General features: G+C 33.5%; 4 protein-coding genes across 4 annotated transcripts; 2 read left to right on the plus strand and 2 right to left on the minus strand.

Moving 5' to 3' along the window:
- LOC103856767 (transcription factor bHLH35) lies at positions 1 to 2650 on the minus strand. The gene is made up of 5 exons (XM_033288699.1): positions 2554 to 2650; positions 2318 to 2480; positions 2016 to 2237; positions 1755 to 1925; positions 1 to 318 (listed from the first exon to the last, which is right to left on the minus strand). The coding sequence occupies exons 1-5, from the start codon at positions 2631 to 2633 to the stop codon at positions 214 to 216; spliced, it is 741 nt and encodes a 246-aa protein (XP_033144590.1). The 5' UTR covers positions 2634 to 2650; the 3' UTR covers positions 1 to 213.
- Positions 2651 to 5739: 3089 nt separating this feature from the next.
- Positions 5740 to 9465, minus strand: LOC103856768 (probable FBD-associated F-box protein At1g32375). Its single transcript, XM_018657301.2, has 3 exons — positions 6375 to 9465; positions 6140 to 6274; positions 5740 to 6057 (listed from the first exon to the last, which is right to left on the minus strand). The coding sequence occupies exons 1-3, from the start codon at positions 7227 to 7229 to the stop codon at positions 5785 to 5787; spliced, it is 1263 nt and encodes a 420-aa protein (XP_018512817.1). The 5' UTR covers positions 7230 to 9465; the 3' UTR covers positions 5740 to 5784.
- Positions 9466 to 10881: 1416 nt separating this feature from the next.
- Positions 10882 to 11591, plus strand: LOC103856769. Its single transcript, XM_009133899.3, has one exon. The coding sequence runs from the start codon at positions 11118 to 11120 to the stop codon at positions 11319 to 11321; it is 204 nt and encodes a 67-aa protein (XP_009132147.1). The 5' UTR covers positions 10882 to 11117; the 3' UTR covers positions 11322 to 11591.
- A 346-nt stretch (positions 11592 to 11937) lies between these two features.
- On the plus strand, positions 11938 to 16643 carry LOC117132968 (replication protein A 70 kDa DNA-binding subunit A-like). Its single transcript, XM_033288656.1, has 10 exons — positions 11938 to 13562; positions 13845 to 14006; positions 14094 to 14367; positions 14756 to 14870; positions 14944 to 15068; positions 15135 to 15216; positions 15290 to 15401; positions 15708 to 15865; positions 15931 to 16051; positions 16121 to 16643. The coding sequence occupies exons 1-10, from the start codon at positions 13350 to 13352 to the stop codon at positions 16397 to 16399; spliced, it is 1641 nt and encodes a 546-aa protein (XP_033144547.1). The 5' UTR covers positions 11938 to 13349; the 3' UTR covers positions 16400 to 16643.
- Positions 16644 to 18400: the final 1757 nt, after the last annotated feature.

The raw sequence follows: 18400 nt of genomic DNA on the forward strand, positions 1-18400 counted from the left end.
TCCTTTTAAATTTCGATTTATATTTAAGACGAACATACCATTCCCCACCCCCTCCCCCCAAAATTAAATAAAAATTTAATGCGTACGATTATTATAGACATTGCATAAACGCAAAAGAAGTCTTCGTGATGGAAAAACAAAACGAAGGGTGGAGAAAAAAAAAAAACATACTATTTTATTCTTTGTAAAGAGAGAATAAAAAATACAAGCTTTTTAGTATAGAGACTCCATGCTCCAAGTGGGGCTCTGAGCTCCATTATAAGCTCCTATTCCTGATTCTATTTTCAACCTCAACACATCTTGTTCTTCTTCATCTGCCTGTTAAATGAAAGAATATTTTTATTATTAATTATATCATCAATGCTTTAACAGGACATTACAAATTGAAAACTGAAATGAAGAAATGAGCAGGACTGGTTCTGAATTAAAGCTCACCAAACACCTATTTAAGTGCCAGAATTTGTAAAAATATATAAAAAATTTACGGCATCAATGGACAAAAATATTTTTCGTGTTTAGGCATCTAAATACATAGAACCGGACCTAGACATAGTCATGTAAGAGACAGGTCTCACCAAAGATAAAGCCACCACGTATATTGCGAATTATATTAGCAATTGCGATCATAATCTCATTTCCAATACTTTTGACTCTAAATTTCTTTATTTCATTTTTTTGATAAAATAAATTTCTTTATTTCTCTATGAGGCATTTGGTGGAATCAGCTATACTTTTATTAACTCCAGACAATATGACACATTTAGCAGAATTATATATGTTTTATCATTTATAATGCACTGTTATTTAATTCGCAACATTCACTACAAAGCAATCAGATTCTGCTTACCACATAGATAGCATTATTTTCTTTTTAGTAGCCAAATGGACCAGCCAATGAGTGTGGGACCAAATTTCTTAAAAAGGATAAACTGAAACAACACTCCAATAAATGTTTGGTCCGCACTGGAAGCTTCCGATATGGAATCCATTTATGTTATATCCATTAGAAACTAGTATAACAAAGGATTTAAAAAAAAAATCAACTGACAGAAAAACATGAAAAAATGTTTTAGATTTTTTTTTTACAGTTGACGCTTTTAAAGTGGAAATGGGAATATACAATATTATTTAGATTTCAATATCATGTAATTTAGCTGTTGACCAAAATTTGGCAATAGACACGGTTAAGTGGCCAACAAAAATAAATGTATTGAGTACCCGACTACCAAACCCAAAAAAATTAAGCTAACCCGAATATCTTTCTCCTAATTTAATCATTACTTTACTCTAGTAAGATCATACTTTAAATCAACCAGAAAGGTCTATGTCGTCTAAATCAGTATCAAATCAAGAAATCTTACATTATGGAAAAGTATTTATATTTCTTTTCTCAAGTAAACGAATAAAGTAATACCACAATGGATCATTGCCAGCGTCACCAACAAGCCACAAGGCATTTAGTGTTAAAATAATTTGGCAAGAGCATTTAAACCACACAAAATCCTTCAAAAAAACCAGACGAGATTATATAAAAATATTTAGGAATTTCTTGAGAAACAAGAGAAACTACTAGTATGGTGCGATTAACATAATTAGCATTGGATGATGGAGACTTTAAGAAAAGTTAACTAAAGTAATAATATACTACTATTTGAATGCTTCCTTTTACTTTTTTTGTTTCTTGAAAAGTTTACTATCCACTACTTGACTAATTGTAATCATTACTTCTTAATATTAATTAACTAATTGCTGACCTCAATGAAGAGAGTGTTGAAGATCATGCCGGAGAAAGAGTTGAGATTGGAAGTGATGATTTTTAGATTCAATGACTCAAAAACTTCACACAGTTTCACCATTGTGTCTGTCCTCTTATTACATGTTACATTCACCACCATTGTTCTCTCTCCCATGAATGTTACCTTCAACTTCAATCACCCAAAACCCCACTATTTTTTTAGTACCAACCGTTTTTTAAATTTGTGATTCAAGGTGCAACTAGGAACCAAGAAACTTACTTCAAGAACTTCTATGAGAGAACGGGAAGAGCCAGAATCAAGCTGCTTCATCCTCTTGGATGTGACAGGAACCAGTAGATCACAATCAAAATCTTTACCGAAACTCAAGCTACTCTTTGGTGTAGATTCAAGTTCTCTGATCTCAGCTTCAAGCTTCGTTTCTTCATATTGTAACCCTTGTATGTAACTTATAGCATCTTTGATTATTGATGCTTTATCCATCTACCATAAAATAAAAATAAAATCCATAATAATAAGCATGGATCTTGGAGCTAGAAGACAAAGAGTTTTGAATTGCGAACCTTAGTGATATTAGGAACAACTGCACGAAGAGCAAAGAGCCTCTGGTTAAGCTTTTGCCTTCTGTTTCTCTCCAACACAATATTCTTTGAAGCTGGAGACGAAGCCGCACCGTCAGGTGAACTCGAATCATATGATCCGGAAATAGCTTCCTCCAACGGCCAGCTTTTTATAACAAGGAAAACTATCAAAAACTCAAGTGATTCACAGAAAGTAAACAAGAAGAGAAAGAAAGAACCTGTCGTATTTAAACTCTTCGTTTTGGAGGAAGGAGTTGGGTTCCCAGTAATTACTGAATTCTTGGTTGATATCGTCCATTTTCCGACGGATATCTTTCCAATCAACTGTCTGATCGTTTAAGTGGTGTTTCTTGTCTCTCTCGACCTGTGAGCTTTATATAGAGAAAGGCCAATGAGAGAATGAGAGACAGACCAAATCTCGGGAGACAACAACCTAGATTTCCAGTTACTATGTCTATATACATACACACACCGTGGCGTTATATCTTACTGAAAATGAAATATAAAATAATCTCAATTATTAGTACACAGTAACTGGCTAATAAAAAATCTAGATATTTAATACTTTAAAATATAAAAAACCAAATAAAGACTTAGTCTAATGTTATAGGATGATATTCGACACGAGGACTTTATTCTTCATAGTCTTAGCTTAACTATACGGTGCCTGGTGTGTCAATATCTACATGTGAGCACCCAAAAAATCTCCCTTAACAATATTAAAATAATAACCCTAAAAATATGACCAAAAGGAAAAATATAGGAAAAATAAGTGCAGAAACAAACGATTTTGAGACAAGCTAGCAACAAAATAACAAAAAAATGGTGAAACCCCAAGAAATAGCAAAAAAAAAAAAATCAAAAATAAAGAAATGATTTTTACAATTAAAAAAGTGTTTTTAAGAAAATATTAAATAATTTTAGGTAATAAAAAATTAAGAAACCACATTTCTTAAATATCAAATAGTTTTATTCATAATCAATCAACAAAATAAATATAATAGTCAAATGGATCACACCGAAAAAGCCATAGTCAAAGAATATCAAACAAACTCGGTGTTTCATTTCACATATGTTTCGGCAGCAATGGTCCCTAACGAGAGATGATGTCAAAAAGGATCTCATTTTGTGACCATCTGAAAAACGTTTTAACGACCAACATACACAGATGTATCCACAGCAATGCATGACGTTAGGTATAGACCCAAGCCTAAAGGCAAAAAACTCAGAAAATTTCTCACACAAAACATCAAAAAGATGGGGGTATCATGAAATAACGAAATAAATACCTTTATCGACAGGGAAGGTTACAAGTTATGACGCGATCCTCAGGAAGCTAGCTACGTCAAAGGCGATTCGAAAAATCCCGGTATCCGAGGCAACGAGGAGAACCTCACATTCTCCGGGTCATCGCCAATGGTCGAGAACAGCAACTGAGTTCTAGGAATGCTTAGAGCTGAATAGTAGAACGTGCCGGGTTTAATGGGTGGACGAAACTAGGATGTAATAGGTTTATTTGGAAATTTTGTTCAAATCGTGCTTGTAACCGGACCTGAATTCCTGATTATCGGGTTGAATAAAATTTTAAATTTTAAAAAAAAATACCTTTATTTCCTTGTCCCTCGGTCAGTTGAGAATTGCGTAGGAAGCTTCATCATAAGACTTGGTCCTCTAAGCTTCATCATAAGACTTGGTCCTCTATCTTGCTCAAGTCTCCACAGTCGCTTCCCATAAGACTTGTTCGTCTACCTTGCTCAAGTCTTCATCGTGGAGACGTTTCCACCTCTTGGCACGTTTAACTCCTGTCCATGTGTCTCGTCATTTCCCAAGCTAATTAGCCTCTATCAATATTGCTCGTGTGTTAGTATATGGTCTTCCATAAACATGGTATCCAAATCCTCCACCGCAATGTCTCATTATGTTTAACTTTTGGGTTGAGACATGTGGACGTGCCACCGTAACAAAAAAAACAATACCGCTTTAGATTTAAGTCATTTAACAAAACCATACCCCTTCGTTCGTATGTAACAAAAATGTCGCACAAAATCCAAACAAAGTGGACGATTCCACAAGTATTTCAAACACATTTTCTTTTTTCCCAAATTTAAAACGCATTTATCTTACATAAGAAAAAAAAAAGGAATTTTAAACCTTAGTAACCCCGTTTTGAAAACCTCCTCTCTTTTTTGACAACTGAAAACCTCCTTTTAACCAACTTTCAAACGCATCTTTTTTTTTTAATTTTTAAATTGTTTTTAATGACAAATACAGCTTTGATTAGTGACCAGAAAATGATGAATTTCTTGTTACTTTTATACTGATCAGATTGAACTTTTTGTCAAATTATTGGCACACTGATCTTTCTTTCTTCTTTTTCCTAATTTATAAAAGAATCTATGAAAATGATTTCCGGTAATTTTGATGAAAAAATTAATAAACAAAATTTATACTTTTTTATTTATTCAATTTTTAAAATAAATGTTCGTTCCTTATTTTGTTTATTTTTCCATCACCAATCTATAACTTGATTTATTTATTTTTTAATAAAAAGAAATATGTAAAAGAATGAAATTTCAAAAACCCACTTGTTGTTGCATTTGACATAACAAATATACTTATTAGCTTGGGAAAGGACTTAATTAAACATATTCCATCTAAATGGGGCTTAGCCCAACCTAACTCCTAGTCTCTGTCACTATATACATATTTGCTCTAACATCATTTTTGTAATGTAGTCTTAATCTCAAATAGAACCCTCTCAAGGGTTTACCAGCAAGACCCTGCCAAGGACTACTGCCTCAGTGATTCACACACGCCTAGTTCTGTTATAGTTCCATATAGTTTCATCCTGGTTATTTGTTTGACCAATAAAGCTCCTTGCCACAAAGCAATATGTAATCAAAATAATGTTCATCTTTTCCTAATATATTCACATTATTTATCAACAATTTTTAAAACCTTAAACCTTTTCAATGAAACACGATATATAATAATTTTTAAAAAAAAACTCAATACCTGGATGATTTATAAGGCAAAACTATTTCATAAAAAATGGATGATTTTGGTTTGTGTGTTTGCTCAGTTGTGGACATGGTCGAATTGGGAGACCTTGGCCTCTTGATCTTGCTTCTACTCGTTTTGGGATTTTGGGTATGTATGTACACTTACTTCGCCATGTGAAGTGGATGAGACGAGTGTTGAGCAGTCAGATGCTAAATCTTTTTGACTGTTTCTCCAAGAGCTTGATTATGTTGTTAAAGCCAAATTTATCGAGGAGAATCCAGAAGCATTATAATAATATATAACAAATCATTATTTCACGTCTGATCGAGTATGCAAGAATTATATACACAAGAAAAACAAAGAGATAGCTTTCAACATTTCAAAGATTATTAAACCAAACACAGAAAAAAAAATCTAAGATTCAGATCAATTCTGACTCATCAACTTCAGTCAAATATAAAATTACAGGTACTTGAACACCTTGACAGAAACAACAACTCTTTGACAAGCTCAAGTTTCTTGCAAGGGTCTGTAGAATTAGAGCAGATGCTTACTTTTTCTAAACAGTTTGCGCTTCTTAAGATGAATGCCACTACTTCTTTTTCTTCTTCTGTTCCTTCATATCCTACCCATTCAAGAGCTTCTAGACTCGATAACAGACATTCAGGAACTGAGTTCGGTTCCTTCCAACATGGACGCCAAGCCTGAAGGATATGGCACTGGGATAAATTGAATGGAAAGAAATACAGTGCATTAGAGATCATCACAGATTTATACTAATCAAGGAAACTGAATACAAACCTGTTCGAGTTTGAGAGATTTTAGTTTAGGGGAATCTCTGAGCATACACATAAGTAGATTCAACCACTTTGTCATACATGTGCATATCTTTAAATGTACAAGACAATAGAAGATGCTACCAGAAGGATACACATTCTGCATATAGACAAGAGATTTGACCATAAGAGAAGTCGCTATCCGAAGTTGTTTATAGACATGTACGTATAACGATAGCATGCAAGTAAAGAACAAGTACCTCCGAAGTTAATAATAAACATAAATAGAGACGCTTGACTGAAGTAATATAACGCAGAATCTCCCCAGGATGCTTATAATTGACGTCAAACCTTGCCGTCATAATCTTAGGCATATCATTCTCAATGATGCAAAATGCATTCCTATAATCGACAATGTCCAACCACTCCAATGAAGGAGTATCTATCACAAACCCATCTATCACTGAAAAACCCTTACCCATGATGATCGATAATACCAAACTCTTTAAAGAAGGCACTCTAACGGTGAAAATAGTCACGTTGTCATACGGACGTTGTTCCACGTGCAAGTCTTCAAGAACAGGACAACTTGATAAAAGACTACTAACAAATTCATCACCAGGGTACTCCACAGATACAAGGCTCAAAGTTTTAAGAGATGGGAAAGCAATAGAGGAAGAAGTATCTTCAAGGATTACTTTATTTAGTTTCAAAGTCACAAGCATTCTACACCCTGTGTACAAACTACTTGGAAGTAGTATGGGTGGAGAATCATTAGACGACGAGTCGATTTCGAAAATCAACTCACGCACACAGAATTTATCTGCAGCTCTAATCCACACTCGGATATCTTCACCACCACAGGTTTTACCAAGTTTAAAATGCAAAGTCTCTATCACGGGAGCTTCGTGCAGAAACAAAAACCTGTCTACAAAGCGGGAGAATCTTCCGTATTCAATACTCTGGTAGCTATCATCATATTCAAGTCTTGGCACGGACGTCCAAAGAAACCGCCATCGTTTAGACAAAAGCATCGTTGACGCAACGTCTTGCGCAGGCAGTAGCGACAATATGCTCAAGAGCAGCGATTCAGGCAACTCACTTATCAAATCCATATTATAACTGACAATGTGGCTTCTTGTTTTGAAATTCCTTACAAAGCAATGACACGAAATAGAGATTCTGAACAACGAGGTAAACAGTCATAAGCAATCAAGGACGACAACTAGGTCAAGGCAAGGCCCTAGGTTATTTATGAATAAAAACTACTTCAAAGTCAGCAAGTAAAACGAGGATTACAAAAATTTCACAGACAGGCAGATACCTTAGACACCAGTTCGAATCGCTTTAGATTCCACGTTCTCCTAAAGCCCTAGAGGCATTGCCGCAAGAAAAAATATAAAAGAATTCTAAAAGAAGATTGCTGAAAATAATACTAATACATATAATGAAATTGACACTTAGTCAATTGAGAATTATCAAATTGAATTACGTGAATACTAAAGTGTTAAAAGTTAGAAGAAGATTTTACAATTTTCACACACTTCAAAAAAAGTTTGTCATACCAAAAAGAAAGCTTTTTAAATATCATAATTTCAAAAGAACTAATTAATCATAGATATTAGAGAAAAAGACCAAAATAGCACTAAATCAAGTTTTTGTTCCCAAACTAGCACTCAAGGCCAAAAGTTACAAAAATAGCACTCAAGGGGTGGGGTTTAGGGTTTAGAATTTAGGGTTTAGGGTTTAGAGTTTAGGTTTTAGGGTTTAGAGTTGAGAAGTGAGGTTTTGGGGATAAGATTTCAAATTTTGAAAAATAAAAAAAATTAAATTTTTCAAAAGATAAAATGCTATTTTTGGTCATTTTAGTTTTTGAGTGCTATTTTTGTGATATAAACTTAGAAAGGTGCTATTTTGGAGATTTGTCTTTTTTAAAATGAGATAATTATGGGAAAAACAAAACAAAACTAAGTAAGTAAAATAGACCGTATCTTCCAAATTAAATATATATATATATATATATATATATATATATATATATATATATATATACCAATTTAACATAATTATCCCTAATTTTAATAACTTTTTTTACGTACGTGAGAATTAATAAAAAGATAAAAAAATTATTCATTTTATACTTATCTGAATTAACAGATTTTATATTTTAAAACTTTTAGTTATTAGTAAAACGATGAATGCAAGTTAATTAAGCTTATGGTTTTCTAGGGATAAGTGGGTGTCTAATGGCTATCATCATCGTATATGAATTTTGGCATCACCGTCCAAAGAGGCTAGATGGCTCGTTTTGACAACACCAATTATGGCCATAACATCATTCGCAGGCAGTGAGACGCTATCTTAATAAAACCCGTTTAAAGAAACAAGTTGTATAATCTTTCTCAAAAAAAAAAACATGTTATATAATCATCCAAAACTCGATGACTGTACAACACACTAGGAAACGAATTATATGGTTCCAGGCCTGTTCCAACGATCCAAAGACATTCGATATTGGATTGGACATTGGTTGAGAAACAGTGAGCAAGCCCATCAATTTTTATTGGGCGAAAACCGACTTGAGTCCTGAAAGCCGTCATACTCATACATCGTCCGTATGACCGTATAATACATGAGTATGTTTCGTTATTGGTCACGAAATTTAATTTTGAAGTAATAATTTGCTAATGTTTGTCGTTTAGCGAAGACTTTAAGTGTACAAAACCCTAGAACAGAACACGAGAGCATCTATACTAGGCTTACTAGCCATGTGTTGATTTATGTCCTTGACCATTGTCCATTATGTGATTTTTACTTGTCGACATTATGAGTTCGTACTTCGTCAATAATTCCAAATTGTAAGAGATAGTGGGGACGGAAATCAATGTGAGAGCAAATTTATATTTTGTGAGATATTGAGAGAAGGTATATTAGAAAAGTCACTATAAATTTAATTTTATAAGAGTTAAACCTAAAATGTGTCGTTTACGCCAAACAAATATGCATTCTCTTTAGTGTAAACATTTGTTAGCACACGAGATACTTTTTTCTAATGTTGTATGTCGCATGAGATCATTTTTTTAAAGTTCCTTTAGTTTAAAATGGTATAAATTGTTTGAATCAATATGTATTTTAACATCTTTTAAAAAAAGATCATATGATACATTTCTTTTGATGTACATTTTCCATAAGATCATGAAAATATATGTAATATAGTACAAATTAACAAATATATTGTACCAGCATCAACCAGAAAATTGTACTTAACTTTTGAATAAAAGTAATGATCTACGTTTCTTAAACCAAAAAGAAGAAAAAAAATGACTATCTCAGCAAAGAAAACTTCTGGTGTGTTGTAAAACCTTGGGCCAGAGATTCTGCTGGCTTGTAAATACAAGAAGAGAGGGGTACGTTACTAAAATTTATGGCGAATGCGACAAATAGAATTTTGAGCCGTCGATTTCCATGTTGAGTTCTCGATATCCAATGTAAAGATTCCAATCTAACGTTCATGATCCATTTTCTTCGAACTTACCTTACCAAAAGTTTCTTTGGCAAGCTTTTTCTTAGCACACGCACCACTTGTAAGTTGTAACAGTCACTTTACATATTCTGTAATTAGTTGGCATAGAGTGCCAAGTAAGGCCAATTTTTAGTGTCTAATGCACTGCCAAATCCATGCATTGTTTCATATAACATTTTAAGACCATTTTACCAAAAAACATTTTAAGACCTTCATCACATAGATTTTTGATGTTTCTGTAATAAATACTAGAGAGAGATATAATGTAATAGATTTACACTGAAGAGAACCGCAAAATAACATAAAGGACAATAGATGGAAGTTGTTAAGCCCTTTTTTCAAAAAAAAAAAAAAAAAAAATTGGAGTTGCCACTTGGCAGTCAGCGCCATGTACAGTACAATTGTGATGATACGAGAAGATGTTGAATATTTCAACGAAATGTAACCATTGTTGCAACGTCGGAACTACTTACTACTCTTGAATGTTTTCTCCAGCCATTATTGCCTAACATATTATCTCCACACAAAGAAAAAAATCGTAATTCACTGTACTCTGTGAAAAGTGACAATTAATAGGCGATGAAATCAAAGTAAAAGCTAACAGAGAACATTGTCATCTTGTAAACTTGTGGGGTTGTAGACGTCGTCAACATGCATTACTACGTTCTAACCTCTTTAACGCAATTGTGTTATCGCATTACGACACACGAGCCCCGACCATTAACGTAATCATACTTTTTGTTTGCTCTTAAATGTACAATTTAAGCTTGCATTGTTTTCCCTTTGATTTTACTTGTACATTATTTTCAATCCAACACGCACGGGTGGTTCCCACATTTAAATGATTGCAACAACATTATGCAAATTTTCCAAAAAAAACAAAATATAAACTGAACCAAAATCTGAAAATTTATAGTTAATTCAAAAAGATATATATATGACTGAATTATCTTTTTAAATTTAGTTTTCTTCTTTAACCAACTTTCAACACTAGGTTTTAAAACAGATTAAGAAGAAAAGGAACAGAGTTTTTGTGATATATATGTTGTACCAGAAGAAAAGTTGAATTAAGTAACAAGAATATAAAGCATTTCGCAGTATATTATTCTCAAATTATTTATTACTTTTCTTTGAATATAAATGACCAAATATGACATATAATTGGGTCAGCAAATATCGTCTTGTATAACAGTAAATATATATATACATACATATATATATACCAACAAAAAAAAAAAAAAAAAGAGTAAATAAAGTAATAATAAAACGGCTAAAAATGCAAATCCGTTTTCTCCTCTTTTCTCTATAAAGTCTCATTCATATCCCATATGAGACGCTGAAGAAAACTTCAAAACATATATTTTCCAAAAAAAAAGTCTCGAAAAGAAGTTTCTCAGAAACAGTGAGAAGAAGAAAAAAAACCTATAACTCTCCCCAGAAAAAAAAAAGGCAAAAAGAGAGAAGCATCAGATCTAGAAAAATGTGTCTGGTGTGTTTATGTGATGATGAAGAGACAGAGTTAGGGAGACAACAAGCACCTGGATCGTGTCCGTATTGTGGAGGTAAAGTGCAAATGCTTGATGTCGAAAGAAAATGGATGTTTTGTTTCGTTCCTCTCTGTTTCAAGATTAAGAGGAAGTACTTGTGTTCTTCTTGCGATCGTCGTCTCGTTTTGTATCATTAAAATAATAATATTGATATAATTAAAGTAGATTATTAGCGTATTAATCAAGGGAAATAATTTTAGTCGGGGGCGTTTGGTACGTTTTAGTATTATCTGTGTCGTGTAAAACCGACATTGATCTTTACAAGTTAGAAGTCTCTCGATATGATGTTCAAATATGATGTACTTTCTCTTTTGTCTGCAGTGCCTTCTTAAGTCGGTCCAAAAATTAATATTATATGTAATGGTTCTTTTAAATGTAATGATGAATTTCTAGTTTGGTATACTTAATTCTGGCGATTTCCTGTCCCGTATCATTACAATAGCATGTTCGAACCGTCAGTGTATATGATCTCCAGTCTCTACAATCTTGCAATTCATTCCATTTGTGTAATTTATCAAATAATCAAGCACGGGTGTCAAATTGGCCTGATCTCAGTTCGATAAGGTTTCTCTTTTTGTGAAAAAGTTCGATAATAAGGTTTTTGGACGTCTCGGTTTGTTTTATCGCGTGAAAAGTACAAACCACGACGACAGAAACAAGAACGGTGCCGAAAAAGTTGGATTGAACCCGAGTTTATCAAATGGTGCCAGTGGTGGCTACACTCATTACGTTAACAACGCTATTGCTTCAAACAATTTACCATTCGCACATTAAAATGCTTGATGCACATTTATAGCATTAAACCTTTCTAAGATAGATATCAATTTGTAATGATAGTAGGAATACTACCGATCACGGACAAATCTTGGATATTTATTATTATTTAAGTCAGTGCCGTGCGAAGGCTATTAGAAGCTTAGGGCAAAAATAATTTATTTTATATCAAATATGCGTATTAATTTTTTTTTTGATGAAAAATATTAATTTTTTTTAATACGAACCAAAAAATAAATTGTTTTTTTATCTTATATTTTAAAATTATTTTTTTAAAAAAATAATCTTATGAAAATTAATGGCAAAAGTTATATTTTGGTTACAACTGAAAATTGTATATACAAACTCAAATTATATGTATGAAAATGTTTTCGACATTCAAAATAAAAAAAATATACAATGAAATTAATATTCACAACAACTAAGCAGAAATGGTCATATTATTAAAAAGTATTAAGAGATAATTATAATTTTTTATCATATTATCATATATTGATTATATGATTTATGAATATGGAAGCTCCAAAATATACTAATGTGAGAGGGGGCCTAGGGCCAATGCCCCAAAATTGATAAGGTGAGCACGACTCTGATTTAAGTAATCTTTAGACGATATTTCGAAGTCCCTAATTCAAGATTATGAGTAGTTTCAACATCTTAATTTGCGTTTTGCGTTGGCGTTGATAAGGCAGTAGCGACACATCACTAGTTAATGATCGATACGAATCCTATCATTAATTAAATACAGTATAAAATTCTGAAGATAGTTTTTAAAAACAAATTAAGATTCACTTGTGTAATATTTTCTCGTGTACAACTGATTCTGTCACATGCAATATGACATCAGAATCAGTGGTTTATTTACTTCTTAAGTCAGAACAGAAACGTATGTTCTGAAAATTTCAAAAGAAAATAAATACCGGGAAGATGTAAAAAAAAAAAAAAATACCGGGAAAAGAAAATAACAGCTCTTATTTTGGGAGGTTATAAACAGCTTTTATATCAAAACAATACTAAAAGCTCGATACGCAGCCTCGCGAGCGTGTCCACGTAAGAAAAAAAATCAGCCAATGAGATTAAATTATTTGGCCATGTAATCAGAATTATTTGGGCTCTGAATTTGTCACATAATATTTGCAATAAAAAATAACCCATTGAGGCCCAATATCAAACCCTAGATCATTACACGAGTCCTTCTTACTTTTCATCTTCCTTCTTCCTCTAGATTTTCATCGATTGAACGACGTTTTGGCTCACCATCTCCACTGCAACCAAACTGTAGAGTAATCAATTGTCCGTTTTGGTTTGATTGATGGCTTCCTCTCCATTTATTTATAAATCTCTTCTTTCATGTTTTTTTTCAATCAAAACTCTCTCAATTTGTTCTCGCGATGAAGTCGAACGGGAAAGCCATAGTCTCCGACGATCCTATTGTGAAGAAACCAAACGGCAAGGATGTTGTCTCCTCCACCGTTCTGGATCAACCAACCGGTAAAAAGGCCGTCTCCTCCGCCAAGGTCCATAAGGTTATGCCCGCTGTCTCCTCCGCTGTACCGATCCAACCAAGCGGATCAACCGCCGTCTCCTCCGTCAAGGTTGATAAGGTGATGTTTTTCTTCTACTGTTCTTCGTCTAATTCGTTCTTGATATCAAACCCATCTCTCTCTCTCTCTCTCTCTCTCTCTCTCTCTCTCTCTCTCTCTCTCTATCACTGCGAGTTTTCTCTGGTCAGTGGTGATGTCCGTGCGGAAGGGAGAGCATACGATTTCTTTTTTTGGCTTTCTTTTCACATTCGCCTTTTAGCAGACGTCTTCCCTTTAAACCTATGCGAATTGTCTCACATTACAGCGTCTAATCAAAACCTCTCTGTGCTCCCTTTGTTTCAGGTTCGCTCCTCCGCCAAGGTTGATAAGGTGTTGTTTTTTAGAGACGTCTCATTTGGCATACAAGAAGGGGAGTTAAGGTTTCGGCTCATCCATTTCTGGGAGGCTCGAAATGTGCTTACAAAAACACTTATTGGTCTAGAGATGCTCCTCATTGATGAACAGGTTCGATCTGAAATTTTTTAAAAAGTTTATATATTCTTACGGTCTTGATATTTACTCAATTGATCGTTGTTTTTACATGTTTGACAGAGAACTGTTATCCAAGGTTTCATCCCATCAGCAAGGATTGATACCTACTTGCCACACATGAAAGCAGGATCTGTCTACAGACTGAATAAGTGTTTCGGATCAAACAGCAAAGTCATGTACCGGGTTGCTGAGCCTAGGGTAGTCATCAGTTTCACTTCGAACTCTGTTCTCTCTGATCTTGAGGACAGTCGGGTTAATTTCCCTGATGATCGGTTCCGTTTCCATAGTTACGAAGAGTTTGAGGCAGCATGTGACCTCAAAGGTGATCTTTACGGTAAGACTCATCGACTTCACATTGATTTTGATAACTGTTTGATTTGATCTTAAATATTTAAGTTGTATTTAGCATATCCTCAGATTTAAATAGATAAAGTACTATTTGGTAACATCTGTGGCTCTGTATATATAAGTAAATTTGTATATTTTAGTTGTAGAGTATCATGTTTTATTTTTATTTAGTAGATAGAGAATTATTTGGTAGCATCCGAGATTTTGGGTTATAAGTATTGATTGTCAGTTTTAGATGTGGAGTACCAAGTTCTTTTTTTTTATTCTGTTGCAGTATATGATGAGATTTTGGTTATACTGATGAGATTTTGGTTATAAATATGTTTGTCTAAGTAAAGCTAATCAGCATTAGTTTCTATTATTTGTTATTGCAGATTATGTTGGGCACTTGAAACTGGTGAATGGGCAGACACTGAATGACAGTGTGGTGCTTGACGAAGAGGAAATAGCTTCGACCCGGCGGGTTTTGCTCCATGTTCAAACTCATGAGTAAGTCATTCACAGTGTCTTAGATCTATTAGTATACTATTTCTCTAATCACTTGGGTTTATTTTAATTGTAGTGGACCAGTGATGAAGCTCTACCTATGGGACCAGGCTGCAGCAGACTTTTGTGCCAAATTCAAGTCACATGGAAGCACTCCAAGGGTTATTTTAGTAACCACTGTCAACCCAAAACGTTTTGGAGGTTAGCATACTGAATGTCTTTTAATGGTTTATAGTTATTTTATGACTAACAAAGGTTATGCAACAGGTGCTCTTGCTCTTGCTTCAATGTCATCCTCTCGGGTGTTTTTGGACTTTGATGTTCAACCAACCCGTGATTATGTCACTTGGTAGGTATTCCTCTGGTTGAAATTGAATGTGTAATTTCAGTCTAACTACATTTTGGTTTCACATTTTCTTCAGGTTGGACTCAAATTTAGATGTGGCTAATAGGGTTGATGCAAATGTGGTCACAAAGACTGAAACAATGACGATAGGGGAGCTATTCTCCTATATCAAGCAGGAAGCAGCAAAGGTAATATATTTCCCACGTTTTACAAATGCATTATGAGAAGGTTATTTGGTTGGTGTGGGATGTATGTTTGAGACTTCTTTTCCCAGTTCTATTTTTTGTTGACATGTCCGTATATGATTTCATTTGTCTAGAAGACTCATCCATTCTGCGTAAAGTCTCATCCATTTATATTGATCTCAACATGTTCTTTGCAGTAGTCATCATCTTTATTTCGAATTTCTGTCTAAACACTCAAGTAACCAAAAAGACTCAGTTTAAAAATGTACCTGCTGATGAATTGTGATGGAAGTATTTTCATTGTGGCAGGTTACTTGGTTTGAGTGCACAGCAACTGTTGATGCTGTTTTCCACGGTTCTCCTTGGTATTATATTGGCTGCGGTGTGTGCCATACTAAGGCAATCAAAGGGCCTACATCACTCATGTGCAAGAAATGTGGAAAACATGAAGTAGATGGTGTTCCACAGTAAGTATCATAGTTTATATTTCAGTCATACTTTTGTGCATTCTTTTAATATTCTTCCATGGCAGGTACCTCACAAAGCTGTCTGTTTATGACAACAATGACCATGCGGTTTTTGTTATCCTTGGTGAAGCTGGGCGTGAGCTGACTGGGAAACAAGCATCTGAGTTGGTTGAGAGCTACTTTGAGGTGATTACTAACCTCTATGTCAATACAGCTTAGTATATTTATTCTAACAACTATTCCAATTTATGATAGGCCAATGAGAGCATGGGCGATGATCACTTAATCCCGGTGCCACAGACCTTGGTTGATACCATCGGACGGACATACAGGTTCATTGTCAAGGTATCAGATCGCAATATTAAAGGCGAGATACACACTCTGACTGTCACAAAAGTACTCCCTCTTGATGTTCCTGAACCTGTAAAAGCTTTGGTAGAAACTGTCTCTGAGGAACCTGTGGATGGGAGGGTGAAGAGAGGTTCTGAAATGGTTGAATCAGGTGAAGCCAAACGTGCTAAGTCTGGCAATTAGATCTCCAGTTATACTCTCACATGTTGGGAGAATATGTTGCGGATTAAGTACTGGTTTTCATTTTATTTAAAGACTATTTTGTGTTTTATTTTCATACTTTGGCTTTCAACATTTGAGCTATCTTGGCTCTGGACTATTTTGATTTTATTTACCTTTTGCTTATTTTTGAACTTATGTTTATCACTGATCATTACTAAATGATATTGACTTTCGTCCATGTTTTATTTATTTACATGCAAATTAACATAGACTTAATATAAACAATGCTTATAAAGGCTTATGTAAACATGTAGAGGGCCTTATAAAGTATAAATATTATTCGTTGTTTCTGTATTGTTTATTTGCACAAACCTTTACGATTATATTTTTTTAAAAAGACAGCTTATAAAGTCTTTTAAATAGAGTTCCACCAAATAACATAAAATGAATAGTTTCTTTTGTGCTTTCTGCCTCTGAAAATTTGTAGTAGGAATGTGATGAAGTGAGTGAGAAAGAAGGAGCGTTAAGTCAATATATGGAGGGAACGAAGCCAATGAATTAGAGCGAAGGGATCATTGGCTTTGGTATGATAAATAAAGGTTGTGTTTACAATTGTTGAGAAAATAAAACCATAGTTTTTGTAGTATATAGGCGTCGTGTTTGTATTAGTATTCACAAAGATTAATCCAACTTAAGAAAAACATACAATATAATTTATTAACTAAAATATGTATTGTTCGCATTTGTATGTTGTTCTAATTAAAAAAATGTGTGTATCTATATTTATGTTCATATATTTATGTGTGTACCTTACCCGACTGATTTTGGTTGTGTGTAGAGCCAAAATATTGTTAAACTTTATAATTTGCTAAGTATTCTAATAACATTAAATATATTGTTCAAAAATCAAAGAAAAGCTTTAAATAATTTTTAAATAATATATAATTAGTTATGGATACAAAAAAGTTTTCCATGTACAATTAGTTATTTTTCCTTGACTCACCATGAAAAGTTAGTTAAACTGACCAACAAAAATATATATATATATATATATATATATTTTCACCCTTTTTTATCATAAACCATTAAACATCAAACATTTTCCGCGCGTAGCGCGGACATCGGATCTAGTATCTATTGAAAAACGAAATGAAGCAGGAATCTATAGATTGTGTAAACGATGGCTTATATAAACTCTTTTGTTTCTTTTTGTCAAACTATAAAACTAGGACTAGAGAATAACATCGAATCCGGAAAACCGAACCTAACCCGATCCGAAAAAGTAATATCGAATTCGAACAAAAATTGATTAGATATCTTAACGAGTTCAAAATTTCGGTATTTAAAGAACCGAAACGAACCTGACTGAATCGAAGTATTTCGGGTATCCGATTATATCCGAAATAGATTTATATACATGTATATATTAATTATTTTTACATTTAACGTATATTAAAAAACATTCAAATTATATAAGATATTTTTAAGTTTTCCTAAATACTTGAAAATATATACAAATAGTCAAAAATACATGTTTAAAATAGCTAAAGTATACTCAAAACATCAAAAATACTTAAAATATCTATTGATTCTCAATCCAAATATTTAAAACAAACCAATTTATATATTAATTTTAGGTACTTTAACATATGTCATTCAAATTTATATGTAATATATAATTTTATTTATAGATTTTGACAAATTTAAATTATATAATGAATTTTAAATTTTTAAAAAATAAGTTAAATGCAGTTATCCAAACCTGAACTGAACCCGAACCAAAATTTAGAAATACCCGAATGGGGCTGAAATCTTTGAATCCGAAAACCCGAAACCCGAATAGATCCGAACCGAATCCGAATGGATATCCGAACGCCCAACCAGGGGCGGACGTACTCACGACGGTATGGGGTCACGTGCCCCCTACTGATTTTTGTTTTTTCTTAAGTAGCACAAGTTGATTTGATTAAATATTGTTAGTTTACTGAAGGAAATTGAAAATGTGCCCCCATCAAAACATTT

Source organism: Brassica rapa, chromosome A03 (assembly GCF_000309985.2).
Source record: "Brassica rapa cultivar Chiifu-401-42 chromosome A03, CAAS_Brap_v3.01, whole genome shotgun sequence".
NCBI lineage: Eukaryota > Viridiplantae > Streptophyta > Magnoliopsida > Brassicales > Brassicaceae > Brassica > Brassica rapa.